Consider the following 23,261-nt stretch of genomic DNA (forward strand, 5'->3'; position numbering starts at 1 on the left):
AAGTCTATTTTAAGGCACTCATCTAACAGATGCACTGAAGTTTTGCCTGATTTGTAAAAACAAAATTGAGAGGTTTTCTAGTTCCTGTTTAGTTCTTCTATTTTCATAAATGCAAGCACTATTCCAAAACAATAACAGAAGGAAGGTAGAGGGGGACACTAATTTTTCCGCTTACCAAAATTTGCTGTGTGGAAAAATAAAATCGAACTTTTAGCTAATCTTTGTTCAAATGTTTTCCAAGTCATTTTCTTGTAAAGAGTATCTCTGCCTCTACGCCATTTTTTAATGCAGAGTTCAATGTGGTTTTTGATCCTTTGGGAAAGGTAAGAGAGGCTAAAAATCACAGCCTTGCCTTTTTTAATATATCTATTTTAGTCCTTCATATCAAATTATGACAGCATTACAAAAGAAAACTTCACCTATTCTGGTTTCCTTTATTTTCTGTGATATGTGGTAACCTATTCCCCTAAAATTTTCAGGTTCAGTAATTACAAGAAAAGAAGAGTCCAAACTGGTACAGAACTTCTTCTAGAGCTGCCTTCAAAACAATGCAGAGAAATGCTATACACAAACTCCATCCCCCAAAAGGCAAGTCACCTCTTGCCAAGTCAATGCTGCCTTCCTTTACCAGCATCTTTAAGTGGTGAGGACTTGCTGAAAGAACTGTTTTTTCTCTGTGGTAGTTCTTCAGGGAATTTAGGAACAAAAGCCTGGGTGGGCCTCCAGTCTCCTGCTAGTACTGGGAACATTTTGTGTTTTTAAAAATATCTTTGTAACTCACATCTCGAAAGAGACACAAAAAAACTTGGAGGTTTCTTCTATCTCACATTCCTAAGTGCTCCCAGCACTGCACTCCATTACTGTAATGGTACCAAGAGAAGAATGAAGTTGGAAGGGGAAAGGAAGCAAAGCTGAAAATATAGTGGAAATTAGTTTTCCACTGTCACAAACCAAGAGCTAAAGTGAACTTATTTCACACTGACGGTGGTGAGGCTGAACAAATCCAAACCCACCCTTACAGCAGCAGCAACATTCACCAGTGTATTTGCCAGTTTAGCAACATGGAAGTCAAAACTCTTCTTTCCAGATTATCTCCAATCCTATTGATACCACAAGGAATTCCTCCCTTGCCTTTTATCATGTGCAAATGCAGAACATAAAAATGACCTGTGTCTGTAGAATTCACAACTGAGATAACTGATTTTCCTTCCTCATTTTCTAATACCAAAGACCCTGCTCCAACATCAAACAGACAATTCTGTCAAAACCCAAATACCAGGAAAGTTAGCAAGATGTAAATCCGCCCTGGCAACTAAGAGACCACAGAGCATCAGAACAGGTCTCTTCACATTAGAAGTGTTTTGATGGTATGTGTAATACTTTTGTGTCACGTTGTAAGGACAGAGATGAAGCCTTGCTTTCAGAATGCTCCAAACACGTTGACATCACACTGTTAACCTGACATTCATTTCAACCTGATTAGTATCACACAAATCACAAGTCTTCAACTATGTAACATTCTAGAAGTTATTTTTTATTACTGTGGCATATTGACAACAGTCCAAGAAGACAAATTTGATTTCTGAGTACAAAAAGGAATGAGACCAAACTTGAGAACTGCATAACAGGCAGCACACCCTACTATCCAGCGACAGAGCAAAAAGCTTTGTGCAGAATTGATATAGCCTAGATACTTTCAGATTCACAGTATATTGTAACCAGAAGAGTCCTACTCTTCCTCTAGGACTCCCAAACCCAGTATTTCATCCTTTTCTGTGGAGCACTCTCAGTTCCATGCTATGGTCCCAGTTCCCTCACATATTACTTACACTTTCTGGTATAATACCTTTGGATATTCTCCACTTCCCACAGTCCACAATGCAAAATATTTTTTTTTTTAGTCCACACCCCTCTTCTAATTAAGGAAGAGAAGAAAGTAAAGGACTGCCAGACTAGGCTGATATCACACAATGTTTAGGCTGTTGGCTGGAACTCTCAGCTCCTGGGCCAAACCAAGAGGGGAGAAACTCTCCTGAAGCTGAACTCATAATTCCTTTCCCTTTCACCTCTTCCCAGCATCAACTTCCATAAAAAACTTTTAAAACCTAATGCTGAAACACTGCCCCTCCATCAAAGCTGATTCTACCCAATGAGCAGCAGATTAACAGGGAGACAGAGACAACAATCATGAGCTTTGATCTCATGGCAAACAAGGCTTACTAAGGTCACTGCCCCATACATGCCATTAGCATTCAAAGAGCTTTCCAGAGAGGCATTATTTCCAGGGGGAAAGAGAAAATAAACCAGTAACATATAACAAAAATCACAGTCTTCTTTTCTGTAGACACTCTGATAATTTCTCTGCCTATAAAGTAGATGACAAGGAATGTTCTGCTGCATGCAGGAAAACAAATTCACTTTGTTTCTTTTATAGCTGCTTCTGAAATGGACAACTAACAGGACTGGTCAGTGTGGCAACTGAAAACAAGAATTCTCAATGCAAATAATGACTCAGGCATACTAAACAGTAAGTCAGACTTTGTAACTGAAAATGTGAGCTTGAACTAAATATAAGATCTCTTCCAGTCATTGAATGAGAACCTGAAAATTAGCCCTTTGCCAAAGAGTAAATGTAAAATCAGGCTGCTGAGGTGACAGACCCTCACTAAGATCAGAAGCTTCTGAAGACTGAATTTGGAAGGCTGGGCAGAATGAAAGATGCTTTTCTTGCCTTCCAAGAATTCACTTTTATTTGAATCAAAAATTCTCATTCATCTTCTCAGTACTAGCAACTCAATCACCACACTGAGCCTACATGTACATACTGTTCTGTACAGGTAGCAAGAAGATCTATGCAGCAATTCTCCAGGAACCAAATGTATATTCTTTCACAGAAGCAATACACTCTAGAAATGTGGTCAACTAAATCAAAAGAAACAAAGTAACTCCAAATTCTGGTCACCACGTTCTATATTCTATGCGGTTTTGACCAAGATCTTTTCATCATGTCTGCAATATAGTAAAAACTACTTTCCTGGGGTGTTGCAAAGTTTAGAGTTTGTAAAGAATAGAATAAGTATACTTTGCTTCTGTGGAGAGATTTTGATGTTTGCATTGTAGGCCCAGAAAAGGGGCTTTTGATTGTTTCCTTTAGGTACTGCAGAAGTAGTCACCTGATTTTAGCAAACATGGCTCTGAAGACAAAACCCAACCTTTAAAATATTTTTATTAAGAAAAACAAAACAACAAAAACCAAAACAAAACCACCACCAAAAAAATAGTGCAAAAGAAACCCTCAGCCAGTACATTCCACATATTTGCTTTAAAAGACATTCAGAACACTGATCAAATAATTCTTATCTACAGTTCAGAAAAATATCTTCTGGTGATACAAAAGCTATAAAGGTATGCAAAAATCACTTGCTCCGTGCCATCTGCATTTGAGAAATGCTTTCAACTCAGTCAGGATAGGATGCAAGAGAGGAGAGAGTAGGTTGCTGTGTAAGGAAGTAGGGGTAAAGAGCTCCTGTTTCCCACACAGGAGCTGTTGGCCAGTATAAAGTGTAAATATTCCACAACATTTTGCAACTACAGATCATGATTTTTTTTTTTTTTTGTGCTCTTAGTACCATTTTGCACAGTATATTTACACATCTACAATAATGAAAGAACAGCTTTTAAAGGAATTAATCTGGTTGTAACAGACAAGCATGTGTGAAGGAGCCATTACTGTCTCTTCAGCTCTGTAATCAGACTTGAATGGCTCTTTCTAACCAGTATTTGACTAGTTTTGGTTGCTCTGTGTGGACATTACTCCATCCTGGTTACCAGTATTAACTATTATCATTTATCTATTACAGCTGTCAGTATACAGCTTGGAGGGATTCTTCTGCTCTGAGTCAGCAGCAGTTCTCAGCAGTGTATGAAATGGACATAGAACTGATTCTTCCTTTTAGCACCAGCTGCATCGACAGTAATTGTACTAGTTAGAAATTTAAAAAATCAAAAATCCCAGCACACGAAACAGGAAAATGTGTAACAGAAAGGGACATAGAGCTTGGGCTGCTGCTGAGCTGACAGGACAGAGAACCTGTAGTAGAGATGACCATAATTCTTGATCTGGAGACAGTGTGGCAAAATCAACACACCTGGCTCTGCTGTGTACTTTAGATTCTGTTGTATATTTCAAACTGTTAACTCACAAGTCCCTGGCATAGCTTTTTTTCCCATAGGCATCTGTGGTGGTTTTTATGGTGCTTTGTTGGCTTTAAGTTTTTTTGCTCTACCTTGTTTTTTGTTTATTTGTTTTGAGTTGGTTGGTTGGTTGGCTTTTTAAAGCATGAAAATAGAGACTTTTTCCCTTCTGTAACAATAAACCTACAGGGTTACCTTCACTAAATATTCACCTCGTAACCTTGCTGTGACATTTCTGTCTTTCTTCCCAGGCAATATAACAAGAATTTCAGGCACCAGGGCAAATTCTCGTTCAATTTCGTAGTGCTTAGCTAAAAGCAATACAAAGGACAAGCTAAATTCAGTGTTCTAAAGAAAAAACAAAATGCCTTAAAGGTATCATTACTTTCCAAGTACTTCAGACAATTTCTATCTTCCGTTCTAGTTTTGAAAGTCAGATGACATTTATGCCAGCTGGAAACATTTCTGGGATTTCCGTTCTCATTTGAGAAAATAAAGATGGATGTACTGTCTTCTCATTAGCATCTTCTTTTGTGCCCCACCTCACAGAGACATTTCTTCCAAAACTTTGCTTGTATACTCACCATATATCACCAGTCACATCATGTCCAGCTGCAAACAGAAAAAACACATTTGAAAGAAGCAGCATTGTAGTTATTTCTTACATGTCTTTAGTGCTCAGAAAACCAAGCAAATTTGGAAATCCTTACCATGTAACATAAATGGATTGCACAGAATTCTGTGCTAATCTTCTATAAAGTAAAAAAACAAACCTAAAATTCTCATCTTCACATAATCATATGTGCCATTTATAGATTTTTAAAAGTACAGTCCAAATGTAGAAATCTGCCTTCTTTAAAACCATCTACACCATCAGCTTAAGCCATGGAGACAGATTTGTAATGAGTCAGCCTGTAAAAGATGGCTAAAATATTTATTAAAAAACCTGGTATCCTTGAATTTCAGCAAGTCTATATAAAGAAGTTTAATTCAAAAGATTAAACCTTTTTTTTTTTTTAATGTTTTTCAGTTTTCAACCCACATAACTAGCTGTTCAACATCTACAAACTTTTTAAAATGCTATTATAGCAAATTACAGCAATCCACTATTAAATGAGTGGCTCATTGGCTCTTTTCAAACATAGAGGACACATTTCACCCCTGTAAACACCTATGTTACTGTATCACATAGTATTTGCCATCATGAAATTACACACCTGGCTAAGTTTTACAATAGCAAGTAAGTAATTTCACGTGGCTCTTCTGATTTAATTCCTTAGGTGTTTTCTAAGCCATGCACTCTAATTTAATCTACTGCTTTAAGAAGCATTTGGCTCTCTCATTACACCTTTCATTTACAGCTCAATTCTAAAGCCCCACCGTATCTTTATGGTACTCACCAGATCATCAACATCACCACCTTCATCTGTAGGAGGCAGAGTTTCATTTTTCTGTTCTTTTGGAGCCAAGAACTAAAAATAAAAATGTATTTATGTGATACTGACAAAACTGAGAGCCTTTAATGTTAAAATTAACAGAATGTCTCCTCTCTGTATCAAAACAAATCCACCTGTAATTAAAAATCAGGAAATAATTTTTTTTCTGGTTTCCACCCTTCAAAACCATCTTAAACTGCAAAAAATTTTGGTAAGATTTGCTTTTAAAAGGTTTTATGGTGAAATGTATCAAAAAAACAGACAAAAGGATATGGTCCTTGAGACAACACATGGTTAGGCTGTAAAACACCCTGTGATAAGGATGCTGCAAATATTATGCCCTGGACTCAGGGGGAGATAAGGAAGATGCATAGAAGAGAACAGAAACAATCTCAGGCACAAAAAGTTTTTGAGACATCAGTGGCTGCAACCTGGGACTATACATTTTTCTCTACCCATCCCTTTTTGTCCACTGAGAGATATGGGATTCTGGATTAGATGAAAATTTTATCCATTTTAGTTTGACCAGGTTTATGCTCTTAAAAAATATTGTGTGTAGCTACAAAATGCTCAGGGATAACAAAATATCCCCAATGATATGAGTACATACATGAGGGTGACCAATGGCTTCTTTGAGATATTTCCTACACTCAGCATTCTCATTCTGTGTTAAATTTACAAGCTTCCCCATTTAATTCAATTAACATTTACCAAACGAACAAAGATATGAATTAAAAAACCCCACAACCCTCTAACGTGCAAGACTGTTAGAATGCCAGTCTCAAAAATGGAAAATTCATTATGCAAAATTACACTGCCATAGCTGCTGATACAACTCACCATATGCCCTTCACTTGAAGCATGACATTCATAAACAGAAGAGAAAGGTAAGTTGCTCAGATACTATAAAAACTGAAATCAAACATACAGACAATATCTGGAGTACAACCACCAAATTATGGAGTACACCTCCAAATAATTTCACAGATTTTTCTCTTAGCCTAAAAAAACAAACTAAAATGGCAGGAGAAAAATGGCAATACTTAACTCTTACTTAAAAAAGCATCCAGTTGTCTACAACTCTTAGTTACTACCTTTTTACCAATATCCTTAATATAAAACCTTTTTTTTTTTCCTTATTAAAATGCACCAAAATAAGTATACAGAGCCACAAACAACCCTGTCCCTCAAGACAACAGAGATGTGAAGCTCAAGAGCAAAAGCCACATTTCCAGACTCGGAGTCCTGTCATCCTTAAGTCAGAAACAACTTCACTGTAACTCCAGATAACGAAAAAGAACAGCTAAGTAGAAAATAGCCACATTAAACAGGCTATAAATACCTGCTTAGATAACTCTTTTGTGCCCCTAAAAGGGAGCTGCTGTTCAGCTGGGACTTCAACTGTATCAGCCAGAGAGTGTAAGAGGCCATGGGATCCCTATTAATATCACCAATCTCTGAGACCATATGTTTGTAGTGTGAAAAGCTTAAACATTATTTTAAATAAATGAAATATTCTGATTTTTCTCTAGAACCCTAGTGACAGCTTTAGACACGGAGCAGAACTCTGTGACTTTCCTGTTTCATACTCTAGGATGAAAAGCAAATACGTGTTTGGGTAACACCAAAGGCAGAGGATATAGGCAACCTCTGCCCTGTTGTCTCAGTGACCAACAGTCAGAACATCCAGCAGCAATATAGAAGTCTCACTTCACAGACAACATTTATGTTCTAACGTGCTGAGTTTACCTTATCATAGAGATTCTGTAGCTGTAAAAAAAAAAAAAAAAAAAAAAAAAAAGCAGGGAACGTGACAGGGCCAGAAGGAATTAGAATTTCAGGATGCCATATGCCTGTGTATCTTTTTTGTTGGCAGAGTTCTTAATCTAGTAGTAATATAAAGCACATACTATGAAACTAAAAACTAATGACATTTGTCAGCTCTGAAAGGCTTTTTGTGCCAGATCAAATTTCCTTTTTTCACATTTAATTAAGAGTCAAATGGTATTTCTGGAAGCAGCACATTTTTCAAAATTTTTACAATCAGCTTTCTCACAGTAAATTATGCAAAGGAAGCTAAAAGCTAGAGAAATGTACAATGAAGACTTGCAGTAAATTGAAACCTGAAGTTTCTATCAAATGCTGAACATCTAAAGTTGCGGTTTTTTTCTGAAAACCTGTTTTACATTTATGCAAAAGCAAATTACATATAATAGCTGTGCTGAAATCCATTATCTTCCCCAAAGCAACCAGTAAAAGCACTTGACATTCCTGCTCTTTTAACCTACCATCCTCATGCTCTAAAAAGAGACTCTCCACTATTACAGGGGAAAAAAAGAAATCATTTTTTCTCAGTGATAGGAAAATATGCATGCCTAACCTACCTCAAGTAAAAATAAAAAGGGAAGTTTGACCTGCCTAATAAGCGGCCTGGTAAGTCTTCCTTTTTCCTTCAGACAGCAACCCTATAAAACCTGTCATCTTACAGACAAAACAGTCTTGAAACTACCAGCAGCTAGTAAACATCACGTAAGAGAAAGGGCTTTTGTGCCACAAAGGACTACAATGACAGACAACCCCATGACCTACAGGCTTACACATAATCTCTACAGAGGTGAAGAAAACTTGCATCTTATTCTGTTGGAAGATATTTGAAAAAATCCAATATTACCCTTAAGTGAAGGGTATCACCTTCAGTACAGAAAACAAATGAACCATTTTTGCAATCTGCTGGAGACCTAGGGAAATGCTGGCTTTGTATCACACAGGAAACCTGTGGTAGGGTTTAACTGGACCAAAGAAGACCAGATTTTATACCAGCCTCACAATATCAAGATAAAATATTCTATCCCTGCAAATCTTACTCCAAGAATACACAGTCTTGCAGTTTCTTAATGAAAAAGTCAATGCAAACCCTTAACAGACAATGGGAATCAGGGTTCTGGGTTTGGATTTGGACAGTGATTGGGGAGGTGGTTATCTAGTGAATATCTGGAATTGCCAACTGCTTAGTTAGCAAAGAAATGCAATCCAACTGGACTGGAAGGTAAGGTAACTGCCATAGAGAACTATGCTGCAAAACTGATTTCATGCAATATCTCGTATTCCCCCAATTTAATGGGAAGATAAAGCTATTGCATGACCTTAAATCCATCACAAAATGACCTTGAGTCACAAAATAGTTTCCTGTATTGCAATATATGGTGATTGTAGGATGATGGTAAACAGAAATGTAAATTTGCAGTCAGTCTACAAATGCTTGGCTCCAGCTTAGCCTGGCAGCTGTGAATCCAGTCCTTGATACTCTATCATTTGTGCTGCATTGCTATGCAGGCACAGTATTTTTCAGTCACCACAAGCTCACAGTGAAGACAATGGTATGCTGCAAGGTCTTCGTGGTTAGTAGAGATTTCCTTAAGGGACAGAGGCTATTTCAGACAGCATTAGCACATTTTTTGAGTATCAGTGGTAGTTTCAGATTAGAAAGTAAAGTTCCCAAGAACAATATTGTTTAGAAAGTTTCCAAGTAAATTCATAGCACTTGAAGTAGATAAAAAAGACTGATACCTTTTAAAATCACCACTGGGGGAAAAGTTGCTCTATACATTTATGTGTAATGATAAATAGCCAGTAGGTCCTTCATGTCTAGAAAAATCATCATACCCTGTCATTTGTATCCTGCACACATGCTCAGCTTTCTGGACTCCTAGTTTGTTAGCTTTTAATTTTCATGACATTTCTGTGCCCTCTTCACCTTGAGGTAAATTGTTATAGATGAAAAAAGCAGTTTCTAAAATATAACCTTTTTCTACTCATCAACTAAATCATAGAGAACCTACTTCTACCCACTTCTGGCTATTGCTAATGGAGGGCCTGGAAGTTGCAAAAATCAATGTGGCATCTTCTATAAAAGCTACTTCTCTGCAAAAATGGTGATTTTAGCCACAGTTTTACCTTCAGGGGGTCTGTGATACAAGGACCTTTCTCCTAAACTAGAAGCCTGATATAAAAACACCCATCTTATCCTCTCCACACAAATATAATTTTTGACAGCAGCTCTGAATTCTGCTTTTTTCCAAAGAGAAGGCACCATTCTGCCTGTTACAATTCAGTCCTTTGTAATTGGAAAATCCTTCATTCATCACTGTAGTTACTGAAATACTACATATCTGTATAAATGATACCTGTAAATAGTCCAAAACCCCCATTTCCAAAAGGATCTAATATGGTCACCAAAAATATCCCCAGCATCATGTATAATGTCCACCAATCCACAAGAGCTGCATGAAGTTGAAAATATTGGTATCACTGAATGTATGGTGAAAACTAGCCTCAACAACTTGAATTGCTGGAGTTCATAAAACCTTTTAAAAAAAGTATTACATTTTGAACTTGTGCTGCCAGTGAGAACACATTTCTTTCTGTGAAGTTCAAACAGTGATCTTACATATGTAAATAGCACTCTGGTGTTCCACTACCCTGAGTTGCTGAAGTTCCTATTCTCTGTAGAGGATACTTTCAGATAATTTTAATACATGCTACTTTTTAAAGACCAACTAAAGTAAAACACTGTAGTACATGCTAAAGGTATTTTTGCTCTGAAATTGCAGAAGTTTCCATTGTGTGGCAAATGAACATTCTTATTTCATTCAGCTGAAGATTTATCCATGTAAGCAAGTCTTCAGTTCTACAGCAAGGCTCTGTACAAACAGATGCTCATTAAAAAAACTGTACCTTCTCAGCCTCTTCACCCGTCACCGAACTTTCCTCTGCTTCATCTTTAGTGATCAAAGAAATTCTGTCTGAAAAAAAAAGAGAAAAAAGTACATTAAAATATCATTAGAAGGCTTCCCAAAAATTCACCTAATGTTAGAAGTGAATAAAGTGCTCCACATTCCAACTTCTGGATGTGTCATCATCACCAGCAAAAAATATGAGTATCATTCAAAGGAAAATGTGACTTGCATAAATGAGTCAACTATGATATAAAATATGATATAAATATAAATTAATGAGCATATTCATAAGCTTGTGGAAGTATCCATTTAGGAAACTGCTAATATTGTGACAATCAAACTAATGAGACACTAAAATCATAGATCACAGATGAAATGCTGAAAATCTATTAGAAATTACACTTTTAGTCATTCACAGCATGCTCTTAGGTCCTCAGGAAAAATTAACTCCTAGCATCCAGACACTTGTGCTGTGATTACCTAGTCTGACTACCAAAGTGCTGGTCCTGCCAAACTTTGCTCCTTGGTTGTGCCAGCAGCACCACCCTGTGCAGTGATATCCCACCTCCCGCCCAAAAAAAAATTTCAAAAGAAATCTCCATTTATTTTGAGCCCAATAGTTTTTCCAGCCTAGTTCATCACTTGGCCATACAAATGCTTGTGCCTGAACAAGCAGCTGTGGGTGTGAGAGCAAAGAATAGGAGATTCATAAAAATTTCAGCAGCAGTGTAAGTGTAGTATCACCTTCATGTGCCCACAGACCCACATGGCAGGGTTTCATAAAACTAAGGAATTTGTCAAACAGACCTGCCTTTCTTCTGAGCCACTAACTCATCCACTTACACCCATCTTCTTTTGGTGACTGTGGTGACTTGTGACAAGACCCAGTGCACACCACATTTGGTAGAAAAGAGGGGATGGGTCATGTGGCAAGAATGAGAGAAAACAGGAATTCTGTTCTTGTTAGCAGCAAGGAAAAAGCAATTTCAGCTGCCTGGTGAGAGCAGCCAGATTATGCACAAAGCATCAAGATTTCATTTCACCATATTCTCAAAGGAAGAGAATCTATGTTGTGTGAAAGTATCATCTCTCTTTGTATTTGTTTGTTTGGTTGATTTTTTTCCTCAAAAATGTACTCCAGTTTGTCAAAACCTCTGATTTATACTAACTAAAAATTATTCATAGCTTTGAAAGATCCAAGTTTGTTACTTTCAAAATTTATTGGTTTCTTTTTCCAAATTTACACAGAAAAGGTCCTCTACAGCACTATTGAATATAATGTTCTTGTCAGTGTTGTCCTGTGCTGTTCCCACATTGCTAAACAAATTCCCATCTGTAATTCAAAGAAGTTGGACGAAGTAGACATTACAGCATGTCTGGAGTTCACCACTTTCAATGGTACTATACAAAAGCACATCACTGCATTTTATAGCATGCACCCTTAAGAGATACAGCTGGGTATTTAACAGATTTTCTTAGCATTGGTTCCAATTAAAAACAAGATTATGATGTAAAAGATTTTTTTTTTTTAGTCCACTATATTTTCTGTTTGTGAAAATGTTCCTTTATTTATCACTTGTGTAGTCTCTGAATGTCTTTTGGAATGGCACTGCCTTGTATCTCCCAGTTTAATCATCAGCAGGTGTCATATTACCACATATTCTGTCCTTCAGGTTACTTAAATACAAAATGATCAGTGACACATTTCAACGCTATCTATGACTTTTTGGAAGCTTAAACTGCAAGAATCTTTTTATAGCTCTACTGCATGAGTTTTTTCCATTTATTCTGAAATTCAGCTGAAATTGTGTCTTCTTCTCCCTAGCCCATAACATTTAATTTGTCTCTTCTTCCACAATTAATTTACTATTTCAACAAGACTTGGCAATGCATTATGAATAATGCTGATATGAAATTATTAGTGCAGAAAAGGAAAGGAAGCTGGAACATGAACACTGTTTTTTTTTAAATAGGCTGCAGGAATGAAGCATATCAAAATGCTGCAGTGGGGTCAGTCTAAGTGCCCCACTGCTAATGAAGTTTTCTTACGTAATGGATAAATGCATGATCCAACTAGAAATTGTCTTAATTTTTCTTAAATGCCATCCTACCTTGTACCATGATCTCCCAGAAATCAGATAAGGCTTTATCTTCCAACTTTGATTTCATAGCTTGCAGAAAGTCATTAAAGCACTGCACCTTGGACAGCTGAAAAAAATATAACAGCAACTCTAAGCAAGAAATATTAAAACTACTAAAGAGCACTGCAAGATTAATTCTTTGTGAAGTCATTTAACATGGTGAACACGAAACTCTGTACAGAATTTGGGATTAATTACTATTAAAAACATGAGTTCTAAGGAAAGGTGAGCCACAAAGAGTGCCTTTCAGAAAGCTAGAAAGACCTTGTAACTAGCTTAGTTGAAGAAAATTGTAGGATTTCACTTTTACCTAGCACAGGCATCAGGTCATAGGCCTTCTGTTTTACGTTTAAAAGAAAACCAACAACAGCAAGTAATACAGAGAGGTTAGTCCCTATTCCAGTAACAATAAAACCCTCCATAAAATGCAACTCTTTCTAAACTTTGAAACATATTTAAAGTTAAATTCTTTTTGCTGCAGCAATAAATTATCAAGCAAAAAGGTCCATTATGCCTTTAATTTGAAAGAGGCAAGAATATTCACACATTAACATTACCTTCATGGCCTCCTCTCTAAAAACTCTGATACAGTCGATCCCTTTCATGTAGTACTGTGAACCTTTATTTTCCAAGAACTGATCAATGCGGTTTATCAACTGCTGACTCACTGGAAGACAAGGAGAAATAAACTGATAAATAAATAAACCACTGCAAACAGACAAGAGAAAATGTCGCTCAAGACCTCTGCAAATCCGAACTAATTTCTGCTGGATTTTAGTAATTTACTTTCTCTTCAATGTTTATTTACAGTTAAGGAACTGTCCAATTTTACCCTGTGGCAGACACCTCAGCCAGGGAAAAAACAAGTGTGAGTAGGATACAACAGTGATCTATAAACTCAGAAGCATTGTGAAAAGAATGAATAGGGAATTGATACTGCCCTGCCTCTCTCAAAACAAGAGCCAAGATTTGGGTTAAGAACAAACAACAAAACAGTATCTCTTGAAATATAGATCAGTTAACCACTTTATCACAGGCTGATTTAAGTTTTAACAGCTTAAAACATGTTTGAACAAATTCTAAGAATTCTTAAAAGAATGTCTGTCAAGGGAGATTACGTGTTGTTGCCACTGCAAAAAAAAAAAAGATTCAGGAAAGCTTTCTGATCAAGTCACAACATCTGCCTGTCCTGCTCTTGTACTGACCAGTCAGTGGATTAACATAACCTTTCCCCTGACCAGCTCCAGATGTTATGGGCATAGACATCACTTCAAGAATCTCATCTATGGAAGCATCAACAAAGAAAATCACTTGCCAGAGTGGTGGAAGAAACAAGAAGTAAACACACCAAGAAGGAGACATTGTTTAAGTACTGTGTTCCGCTCTGCTCACTGTGAGTATAACAGCACTGGCTGTTATATTATTTTCTATTAAATGGCTAATTGAACTGAATCTGAAGGACAACATCTCTGAATAGCGTGAAACAAGGCATGTTTGATATTCTCCCACTAGCTTTTGACAGTTTCTAGAAAAGCAGGCAGATAATGGTTCTGCCCAACAGCAGCTACAGCACAAGAAAGTGTGCTTAAAATGCCTCCTCTGCCAGAGGTAATCAGCTCGCTCTCTATTTATTTCACCAGTAGCTGACAAACTAAATTGAAGTCTAACTACTTAAGCTTCCCAAGTTAAGTCAGTCCATTTTTTTCATGGTTAATGATTTTCTCATTAGCTGTTCTAATTTCTTATGAATTGCACTAATAAAAGCAAGTCCTGCTGGTGTTTTCAGTGGTAGTGGTGGATTTTTTAAACACTGCCTTCTCATTGATGTGTTAAATTAAAACCCCAGGCACTATGAGGGTGCAATAAAAGTCTTTATTGCCAGAAAGATTCCAGCATACTGTTTAAAATTATCAGACATTCTACTACTTCTTTTGCATTTATTTTTTTTAATCCCTTTCCATTTGATTGCCCTGGCAGCCATCAGAAGAAAAGACTTTCTTGCTACTGACTGTGAGGTGCCTCCTTTTAAAATCTGTTGTAAGGAACCGAAGGAAACCTGCAATGTTTTACCAGGCACTGAGAGTCCATAATATAGGCAGCAAACAGGTTACATGGCAACAGTATTTAAAGTCACATTCCTCTAACATCCTGAAATACCTTGGCTAAAAAGGTGGTTCTGTCCATTGGGTTTCCCTTAAATGATAGGCCATCCAAATGATGGATGAATCTAAAATAGACAAAAATCCCTATGTTCTGATTAGACTACCAAATTACTTCAGGGGGCCAAAAGTAATACTAAAGACAGCAGAAAAGGATTATAAAAAGCTGGAAATTCTTGAATTGGTTGCTGCTCCTTTATACTTCTAATCTGAGAACTTCGTTGATTTCCTGCTGCCTTTTCATTAGTCTGAATCTTTGGGTCTGGATGCTGCAAAAAATAGATGTCCCTGTTTTTGGAGCAAGGCATGTTCTGCATAAAGATGTCTTTTTAAGTAAGCTGTGATAAACATTAACTCTGATGTGTCCCAGACAAATCTCAGGCATTGAGCTTTTGAAGAACAGGCCCTTGAGTTACAAACCAACAGCCTATTCAGGCCACTTTTGTGTTATTGTAACTTTTTTCTTCTCTCCCAATTTCCCTCATTCCACATATACTTAAGGAAGTGAACGAACAACGCACATTTTGCATTAGCTGGATTTCCAGCACTCCTAATAACCACCACATTCTGCAGAACATCCCAAGAAATTTTAATCTCCCCTTTCCTCCTTCTACTGTACCTGACTGGTTAGATAACAAATATAGTTATTACGGGTTGGAGAACTGCAGGGGAAAAAAAAAATCACCGAATAGAAGATCTTTTAGTTCTAGCAGAATTTAATCTCTTCCCCTCTGGCATTCAGATACATTTGCTACTCCAAAATACATTCAGCAGTGCTGTCATTTTTTGTGAAATATGCCATGAACAATTATATTCACTTGTTATCTCAGAACAGCTACAGTACAAAAGTGCAGTTGTATTTCCATGTTTGTTCAGTTCAGCTCTTGGTCTTGATTACTATACCAATCAGATTACACAATAATAATTGCCAAAACTGTCTATTATTACAGCCCAAGTTTGATTCCTTGGGGATTTTTCCCCCCTAAAAAAATAAATCAGGTTAAGAAATAATTCTTCCTTTAGACAAAAGACTCTCGTTGTTAATCTTCTGATTTACTTGCTGCTGATGGTAATGATTTGTATTCATGGACAGCACTTAAAATGTGATTCACTGACAAATCAGTTAAATAATCTGATAATTAATTTTAAAATACTGCTCTGTATCATCTTCCTAGAACTGAAAAGAAAAAAGAAATTCTGAACTGAAAACTGTACTAATTTTTAAGGACTTCCTTCATCTTTAAGCCAAGAAATAAGAATTTTAAGATCAAGAGCTGTTGGCTGTTGAACTACTCCAGTACCCTATGAGGTATTGTTCAGTTTTGAAATGGTATCTCTAAATGTCCTGTGAGTATGGATCAGAATGACTGAGGCTGGACATCTGAAGAACACAGGATCCAAATCTCTGCTAAAAACAGGGTTCAGTGTGGAACAGGCAGCTCAGTGATCCACAGACTTGAGTTCCATGTAGCTCCAAAGATGGAGAATCTCCAAGTTCTCTGGGCCTCTTTTTCTGTTTGAGTCCCATCATTGTGATCTTTATCACCTTTTTCCCCATACTATCCAATTCAAATTCTGTTTGTTGCAACTCAGAGCTTTGAGTCTCACCCAATTGCTATGCCCTTCAAAGACAAACCTGGCTTCATCTTCTCTGTGAAGTAGAGATACAGAAAACTTCAAAGTGATTCTATATACTCAAGTATTTGGTTTGCAAAAACTCTTCTAATGACTGAATCATTTTCATCAAACCAGTCATTGCATTTGGCCTATCTAGCAGTACAGCATGAATAGTCTCTGAAAAATACAAAAACATCAAGTAGGATAAAAATGCAGACAAACTGCAAAAACATGCCAAGAAAGAATGAAATCAAGTATTAGCTTTTTAAAAAACTATCTTAGCTCTATCTAAAGGTAATTAGGTATACTTATTTCTACAGAAAATCTTGCAATAAAATATCACCCTTGTTCACATGCAGTTACTGATTCCTTTAAGTATATTTTTCTAGAAATGCCTAGGAAAATAATATTAAAAGTTTTACTGTAAATATAAAAATGAGAGCTTCGTGTAATTTGCCTCTGGGCATTTTTTCTTAGGTCCATAAACTGTTAAGTTTTCATTGCAGATTTCTCTCCCACTGACAATCAGAAAAATAAAAAACGCTTTTTCAACATCATGTTCTCAGACAGGAGGACTGGAAGATGCAATGAAATGTGGCCTATAAACTCACGCTGAAAATTTACAAATCAAAGAAAATACTATGCATGTGTCAATATCTTTTTCTACTCCCCTAATTCTGTCTTATACAGAAGCCTATGAAAATACAACACAACACATCAGATATGATCTGCTCTCCAGAGATGTAGGCATGGATAGAAACCTGCAAATAGGAGGATAAACTGGTAGTACGTGGCTACTCCTTTGGCATTACAAAGATGACAAGCACTGACTGCATTTGAGAGTCTTCTCTGAAGCCACAGCAATGAAGAAACTCATTGTAGACCCTTGGGAGCAACAATTAGATTCTACTCAGGTAAACTAATCTATTTTATGTGCAGTCATTGACAAAAATGTCAGAAGCCATTATCAGAAGACATCTCTTTGTAATGACTGTACACTTGTGACTTGCTCAAAATAAGACCTGCATAAAATGACATCTCTCTGGCCATGAATGCAAATCAGAAAGTAAGGATGTCTAGAGGGGAACACAATTCCAGTTAATCAGCATTAACCAGTAAGCTGATGCCATCAAACATAACTCAGCATGCAACCCCTAAGCAGCTCCCTACTGTAATAAACTACACAGTTTTCAGGTAAAACCAAAGACAATTACTGCTTTAGGAAATTCAGCTGCCAGCCCAGAAAACCTATCTCTAAGACCCTTAGCAAGGTGAAAATCCTTGATTTTCTAAAGATATGTATTTAGGCATTGGTGGCAAAGTTCTCACACAGCATCAGACACAGACCAGCTTCCACTTAAGACTTCTGCTATGAAAGGTACAAACCCTGAATAACAAATCCCAGGGAGGGCACTCTAGGAAATATACTGGTGCCTATTTTCAATGATAAATTTACCATCAGGATTTCCTACATGCTGTTTCAGAAGGAAAACAATCACCTTGCCATCCTGTGGTACTTCTAACTTTATAATTTTGGTGTGAGTGTGCCATTAACCTGCAACTTAATTAAAAAGCAACTGTAGTGTCAGTATTTAAAGTTCAACTCTTCCTTACTGCTACAACTCCTCTATCTACTAAAAAACAACCCACCTCCAATCAAACAGTTGAAAGGTCTTTCTCCTTCCAATGAAAGGACTGCTGTTATATTAAAAGGTGAATGTAAGCTCTATTCAGTTAGGAAGACTGTAGGAGATGTTTTTTTAATACAAGAAAGAAAAACAGAATCAACTTAGCAGTTCTTCTGTCTGCATCCTGACACATGCTACTCTTTTTACAATGAAGTATGTCATGCTACCTTTTTACAAGGCCACAGATTATCCTTTTCTGCAAAGAAATTTCCTATTTCTTATGTTCTAGCAAAAGGAAAAAAGTTTCATCATTAAATGACAAAATTATACCCAAAAACCCCTTAGAACCACTGAATACTTTTAAGGCAGAATTTACTATTTACATAACCAAAGTGAAATACAGCAAGCCATTAAAAACATGCTTGCAATGTTCAATGTATTAAGGCGCCTAAAAGGCTCTAAAGCACAAAAAGGATTATCCAGAAGAAAGAGATAATATGCAAAGCATGTTTTTATTTATAGTGGCTTCTATCTCTCCTTTAAATGGGTAACTGCACTACATTCTGTTTAACTACACCTTATCATTACAGAGCAGATCACACAGAATAAAAGCAAATTGCTCAAAATTTCAGAACCTCCCAAACATGTAGTGCAGTTATCTCCAGCACAGCTACCAAGTGGACGTATTTAAGCACTCTTTCTAGTTAAACCACCTTCAAGGGTAATCACTATACTTATTTCTGCCTTAAAGCTTTCCTACATGATAAAATTTATCACTGTAACAAAGTAATCAACTGTTTCACAGTTTCTTTATTTTAATGTATTGTACAATGCTTTTTTACTGCATCTTAATGTATCTGAGATTTAAGAACACAACACCAAATATTTTTTCAATAAATAACTTCTTCTGGGTCTAATGAAAAATCCATGTTAAAAAGCTAGCTAGCTGGCTTAGAGGTCTGGAAATTCTGGAGAGAAATAGGCTTTAACAGACCATATCACAATTCAATATACCACTAAACATACTCCTGAAACTACATCCAAAAGGACCAAAGGTCTTGTTGAAATACCAGCACCTCTGCAAATCCTTCTTTGAAAAGTAATGTGACATAAGTGCCTATTTGGCCGATCACGTTTACGCTACCACAACCTTCAAATCATCCTTTACAAGATAAAGGACCCCATCCATCTTGTGCATTTTTTTTAAGAATACATAAATATCTGTATAGCTACCATACAAACCAATGATAATTTCATTCCATTTTCAGACTTAGGCTATGCAAGACAGTGCTTGACCTGTGCCTTGTGTTCTTCCTCATCTCTGAGTCAGTGCACACAGAGCATCCTCTCAGCTTTCAGATTACAAATACTACCTGCTTATTCCACTCTGAATTCACCTGTGCTCTTTTTCACTCACAAGCAGTAAGAAATGACCTTTGCATGTAAAGATTTAAGTCCCAGGCGTGAGAGTCTCTTTTTTGTTGATGGGGCATGAGACAGGTTTCTCATACTGTGCACATCCAAAAGCTCTACACTTCAAGTCAGAAAGATCCTGGGAAGGAGAAGCTGAGGTTCATTCTGAATGAGGCAGTCAGTGAATACCAAAGGGTCTTCTGCTACAAACACCTGAGGGGTTGCTCAGGTGCCTCAATGTAGTTGTCTAGTGCTTCTTACCCAAACACAGCTTCCTGAGACTTTTAATTGGGGAAGGCAAGTATTAACATGAGAATTACAAATGACACCTTCCTTGTCCGAGTGGTACTACAAGCTAACCTGTAAATTCCAGAGCAACTCATATTGCACTAGAAACTTACATTTAGGCAAATTGATTGCATTTACTGAAACCTAAAGGTGCTACTAATATAATTAAGATAGACAAAAGTAATTTACCATCTTTGAAGTCAGCATTTTTCTTCCTCACCAGAATACGGAAATCTTCTGCTGGGTTAACACTGCCTACCTACAAAAAGTACAAAAACCAATTCAATTGTCTTCCAATATCCATCTCTTTCTTCTTGCCAGGCAACAAGAATCTTTAAATTTCTTTTTACTTTAACATGAAAACAGAAGCTGTGTACTTCTCTGCATTCAGACTCAAAACCCGCAAGTCTCACAATGTGTGTTAATGCACAGCACTCCTGGCAAAGGTTGGTTATGACATGAGCAAGATGAACTCACTCTGCAGCACAGAGTTACAAGTTGACCACTTCTCTAGTGCTGAGAGGACAGAAGGGCAACAATTCAGGTTATCTGCTAGTTCGGCAGATCTAGCAGATAGATCTAGCAGAAGATCTTTGAGATCTTCTGTAGCACAAACCTCTTAGACCTCTCTAATCCCACCAGATGCTTAGTGAGGAATGTGAGCTCCCAGGCACGTGGGTACAGAATCAGTGGTTTGCCACTCCAATAGGAACTTCAAAATTAAAAGCTTGCACTTAAGTCATCTAGGCTTTCTGACAGAGTCTGACATCTTAAAGCCAAAGCTCTATATGGGCATGCAAGTGCAGAAACCTTTCAAAGGAAGTAAAATCAGGTCAAATATAAATAAACACTGAAAAATGAAAGGATGCATTAACTTGAAGGGAAAAAACCCAACAACTCTACATTGCTTAAAATTTCCTATCAGCAATTTTAATTCTCCTACATTTCTTAATTTTTATGCTTTGCTGTAAAAATAAGTCGTGGACCTTGAAAATAAGTTTACTTGGTCTCACTGTACTTCTTTAAGATCTGGCAAAGCCACTTTTCAGGAAGTACCAGAAAGTTATATTAGGAGTGCAGAACACTGAAATCTTTTAAGACTTGAAATATTTTTGTAAGTATCAATACTGCTTCTTTCAAAATCAATCTTAAATAGCACATTTGAAAACAAGAGAAGTTAGCTAGTTAGCTCAGGGGTTTTTTTGTTTGTTTGTTTGTTTGTTTTCCTCTAATAGAAAACCAACAAATAAAGGAAAGGAAAGTGCTCAGTTATGATACAGGTTTCCTTTACCCACAAAATTGTAGGTTAGACCTAGTGGCAAGATGAAGACAAATTTCTGATTTAGACCTCCAATTAATGCAGAGAACAATGTCTAAAATTCCAGCAATACTTTTGATTAAATATACAGAGGCAACTTTTATATTGCAGAAGATATGAAAGACAGCAAGAACAAAATTCAACCACTGAGCTTCAATTCTGTTTTCTTCAGATCCTCAGGCTTTCCTTTCAGAGTTCTAAACACCAGGAGAGAATTTTGTCCTAAAATATCCACGACTGATAAAAACTTGTGCTAACACATGCCTAAGGGCAGAGAAAGTTGTCTTTACAATCTCTAGCAGAGCGTCTCAAATGTACAAGTAGACAGTATTTCAGTCATGTTTCAGCTAGAAACTCTCCTTTTATCAGGAATTCTGTATATTCACTATAATAGACTTAGAGAATTAATCTTCCTCTTTAATAATCAGATTTGTAAAAATATGCTTACAGAGGTGATACTGCCTTCAGCAAGTTTCATAATGCTAAAGCTCCCTTCCTCGTCTTCAATTTTTGGTTTCTTAAGCTTGGGTTCATCTTCGCTGCAAACGAGAAGGACAAAAATGAATATAAACACTTGAAGAAGATTGTCCTGTCTACTAACTAGGGAGTCAGTAAATTAATGAAATATACACTGAACTAAACTTCATTACATAACTGTTCCAAAATCAACACTTAACCATGCCTCATTTGTCTCTTGGGCTACACAAACTAGACAGTAGAAGCAGAGATCAAACTTCATCTTAGCATACAGTAAAGGAACCATTTGTTGAAGGCATGAGTGCTTATTTCAGGTGTGAATTTCCTTATATGGACCTTCTTCATCTTTCTAAATACAGAATATCTCCAAACACTTTATTTTGAACCTCTGTGTTGAGTTAATCTTGGTAATTTACAGTATATAACATGACATTTGGTATTCTTGCTAGATTTTTTCCTAAACATGAAATGTCAGTGAAATTTTACCATTTTAGTAAGACATTAATTTACTGTTCAATCACTACCTGCTTGGATCCTGTCTTGGAATTTATAGCTAATACAAACCTGTTTACACAGTGTCTTTTCAGTCTAATGACCACTATTCTCCATCAGCACATGAGAGCTCTGTAAACTTCCACCTTATATTTGTTAAAACCTGCTAGACAAACTCCAGTTAAGCAGATCAGAACTCTCTAAGGACATTTTAAGCTACACCTCAAAATGCTTTCAGACTATTATTTTTTAAAAGCTAATTGTGATTTTGGGCTGCTTTCTTGCTTTGTCCTAACAGGTAACATAGAGTAAGGTGTACATTCTAGGAACTTAATTCTAACATGTAACATGCTACACTTCAGAGCACATCTCAGCAACAGAAGAAAATCAAGATAATCACAAAAGGGGAAGAAAATCAGATGCTGTCAGGCTACTGACACAGACAAATTTATTTCAGTTTAAGAATGACTGAAAGCTACTCAGCAACCCAAAGGGCAGGATTTGTGTTCAACGAATTCCAAAACACAGTAACAAAAGTTTTTCTGAAAAATTCTACTACTGTGAAAAGAAGAAACTGCTTGATGATGTATGGACAAAGCCACAGATCCTGGACTAGGAGCCACTTTTCATTCTGCAAGATTAGAACTGATTGCAAAAACTGCATTGCACTTTACAGAAGCAATCAACTGTTAGGAAGAACTTGTGGAATCTTCCTTTTTACTTTCTATAGCACACTCCTCCCCTGCTTTACAATCATTGTCTATTTCACTTTGTTTCAGCAATCTTCTCTGTCCTTTACTTAGTTTTGTCACTACTGAAATGAAATCCCTTCTCCTCAGCAACTCTTGTCATTCAGCATAACCTTACTTATCACTCTAGGAGAAATGATGAGTTTAGTTATGCCTAAGGACAAGGATAGGATACCTTTGCTTCATTCTCAACTCTGCTGACTTTCTGGCTAACCTTGAACAAGTTGCTTGATTGTTTTGAATATCCAGCATGTCTTTCTGTATAAGGGGAAACTGACACTTATCAACACCAGAAAGTTTGGAAGCTCTACTGGAACCAAAAATCTTGTATATGAACATGGTTTGATGAAAGGTGTAAAGAACAACAAAAATTCTCTTTTAGAATATTTTCCTCCAAAAGTATATGGCAATCAATTTTCTTCTTTTTCTTCCTGCATTATTTTTACTGATTCAAAATGCTTTGGGATTGGAGGAAGGAGAAAATAAATGATGATGCTGCATTTAACAGCCTAGGACCAAATCTACAGTTGTCGTTAATCAGTGCAGCACAGCAGAAACTAATGAATCCATAGCCATTTATACCAGCCAAGGATCTGACATTTAGAATATGCAC

General features: G+C 36.8%; 1 protein-coding gene across 3 annotated transcripts in view; it reads right to left on the reverse strand.

Annotated features, from left to right (window-relative positions):
- Window positions 1-2,795: 2,795 nt before the first annotated feature.
- XRCC5 (X-ray repair cross complementing 5) overlaps window positions 2,796-23,261 on the reverse strand; it is a gene marked incomplete at its 3' end in the record, with an annotated part of 48,941 nt that continues 28,475 nt past the window's right edge. Inside the window, exons 13-19 of one of the 3 annotated variants that reach the window (XM_083865419.1) lie at window positions 21,379-21,469; window positions 19,802-19,871; window positions 13,065-13,174; window positions 12,478-12,574; window positions 10,365-10,432; window positions 5,595-5,666; window positions 2,796-4,806 (exon numbers count right to left, since the gene is read on the reverse strand). In XM_083865419.1, the coding sequence (XP_083721545.1) occupies window positions 4,792-4,806; window positions 5,595-5,666; window positions 10,365-10,432; window positions 12,478-12,574; window positions 13,065-13,174; window positions 19,802-19,871; window positions 21,379-21,469 (523 nt within the window). Of the gene's footprint in view, window positions 4,807-5,549; window positions 5,667-10,364; window positions 10,433-12,477; window positions 12,575-13,064; window positions 13,175-19,801; window positions 19,872-21,378; window positions 21,470-23,261 lie in introns of those variants that run through there. The other 2 variants (XM_083865418.1, XM_083865417.1) reach the window with 2 other exon arrangements.

This window comes from Zosterops lateralis (assembly GCF_965231275.1).
Source record: "Zosterops lateralis genome assembly, chromosome: 7".
NCBI lineage: Eukaryota > Metazoa > Chordata > Aves > Passeriformes > Zosteropidae > Zosterops > Zosterops lateralis.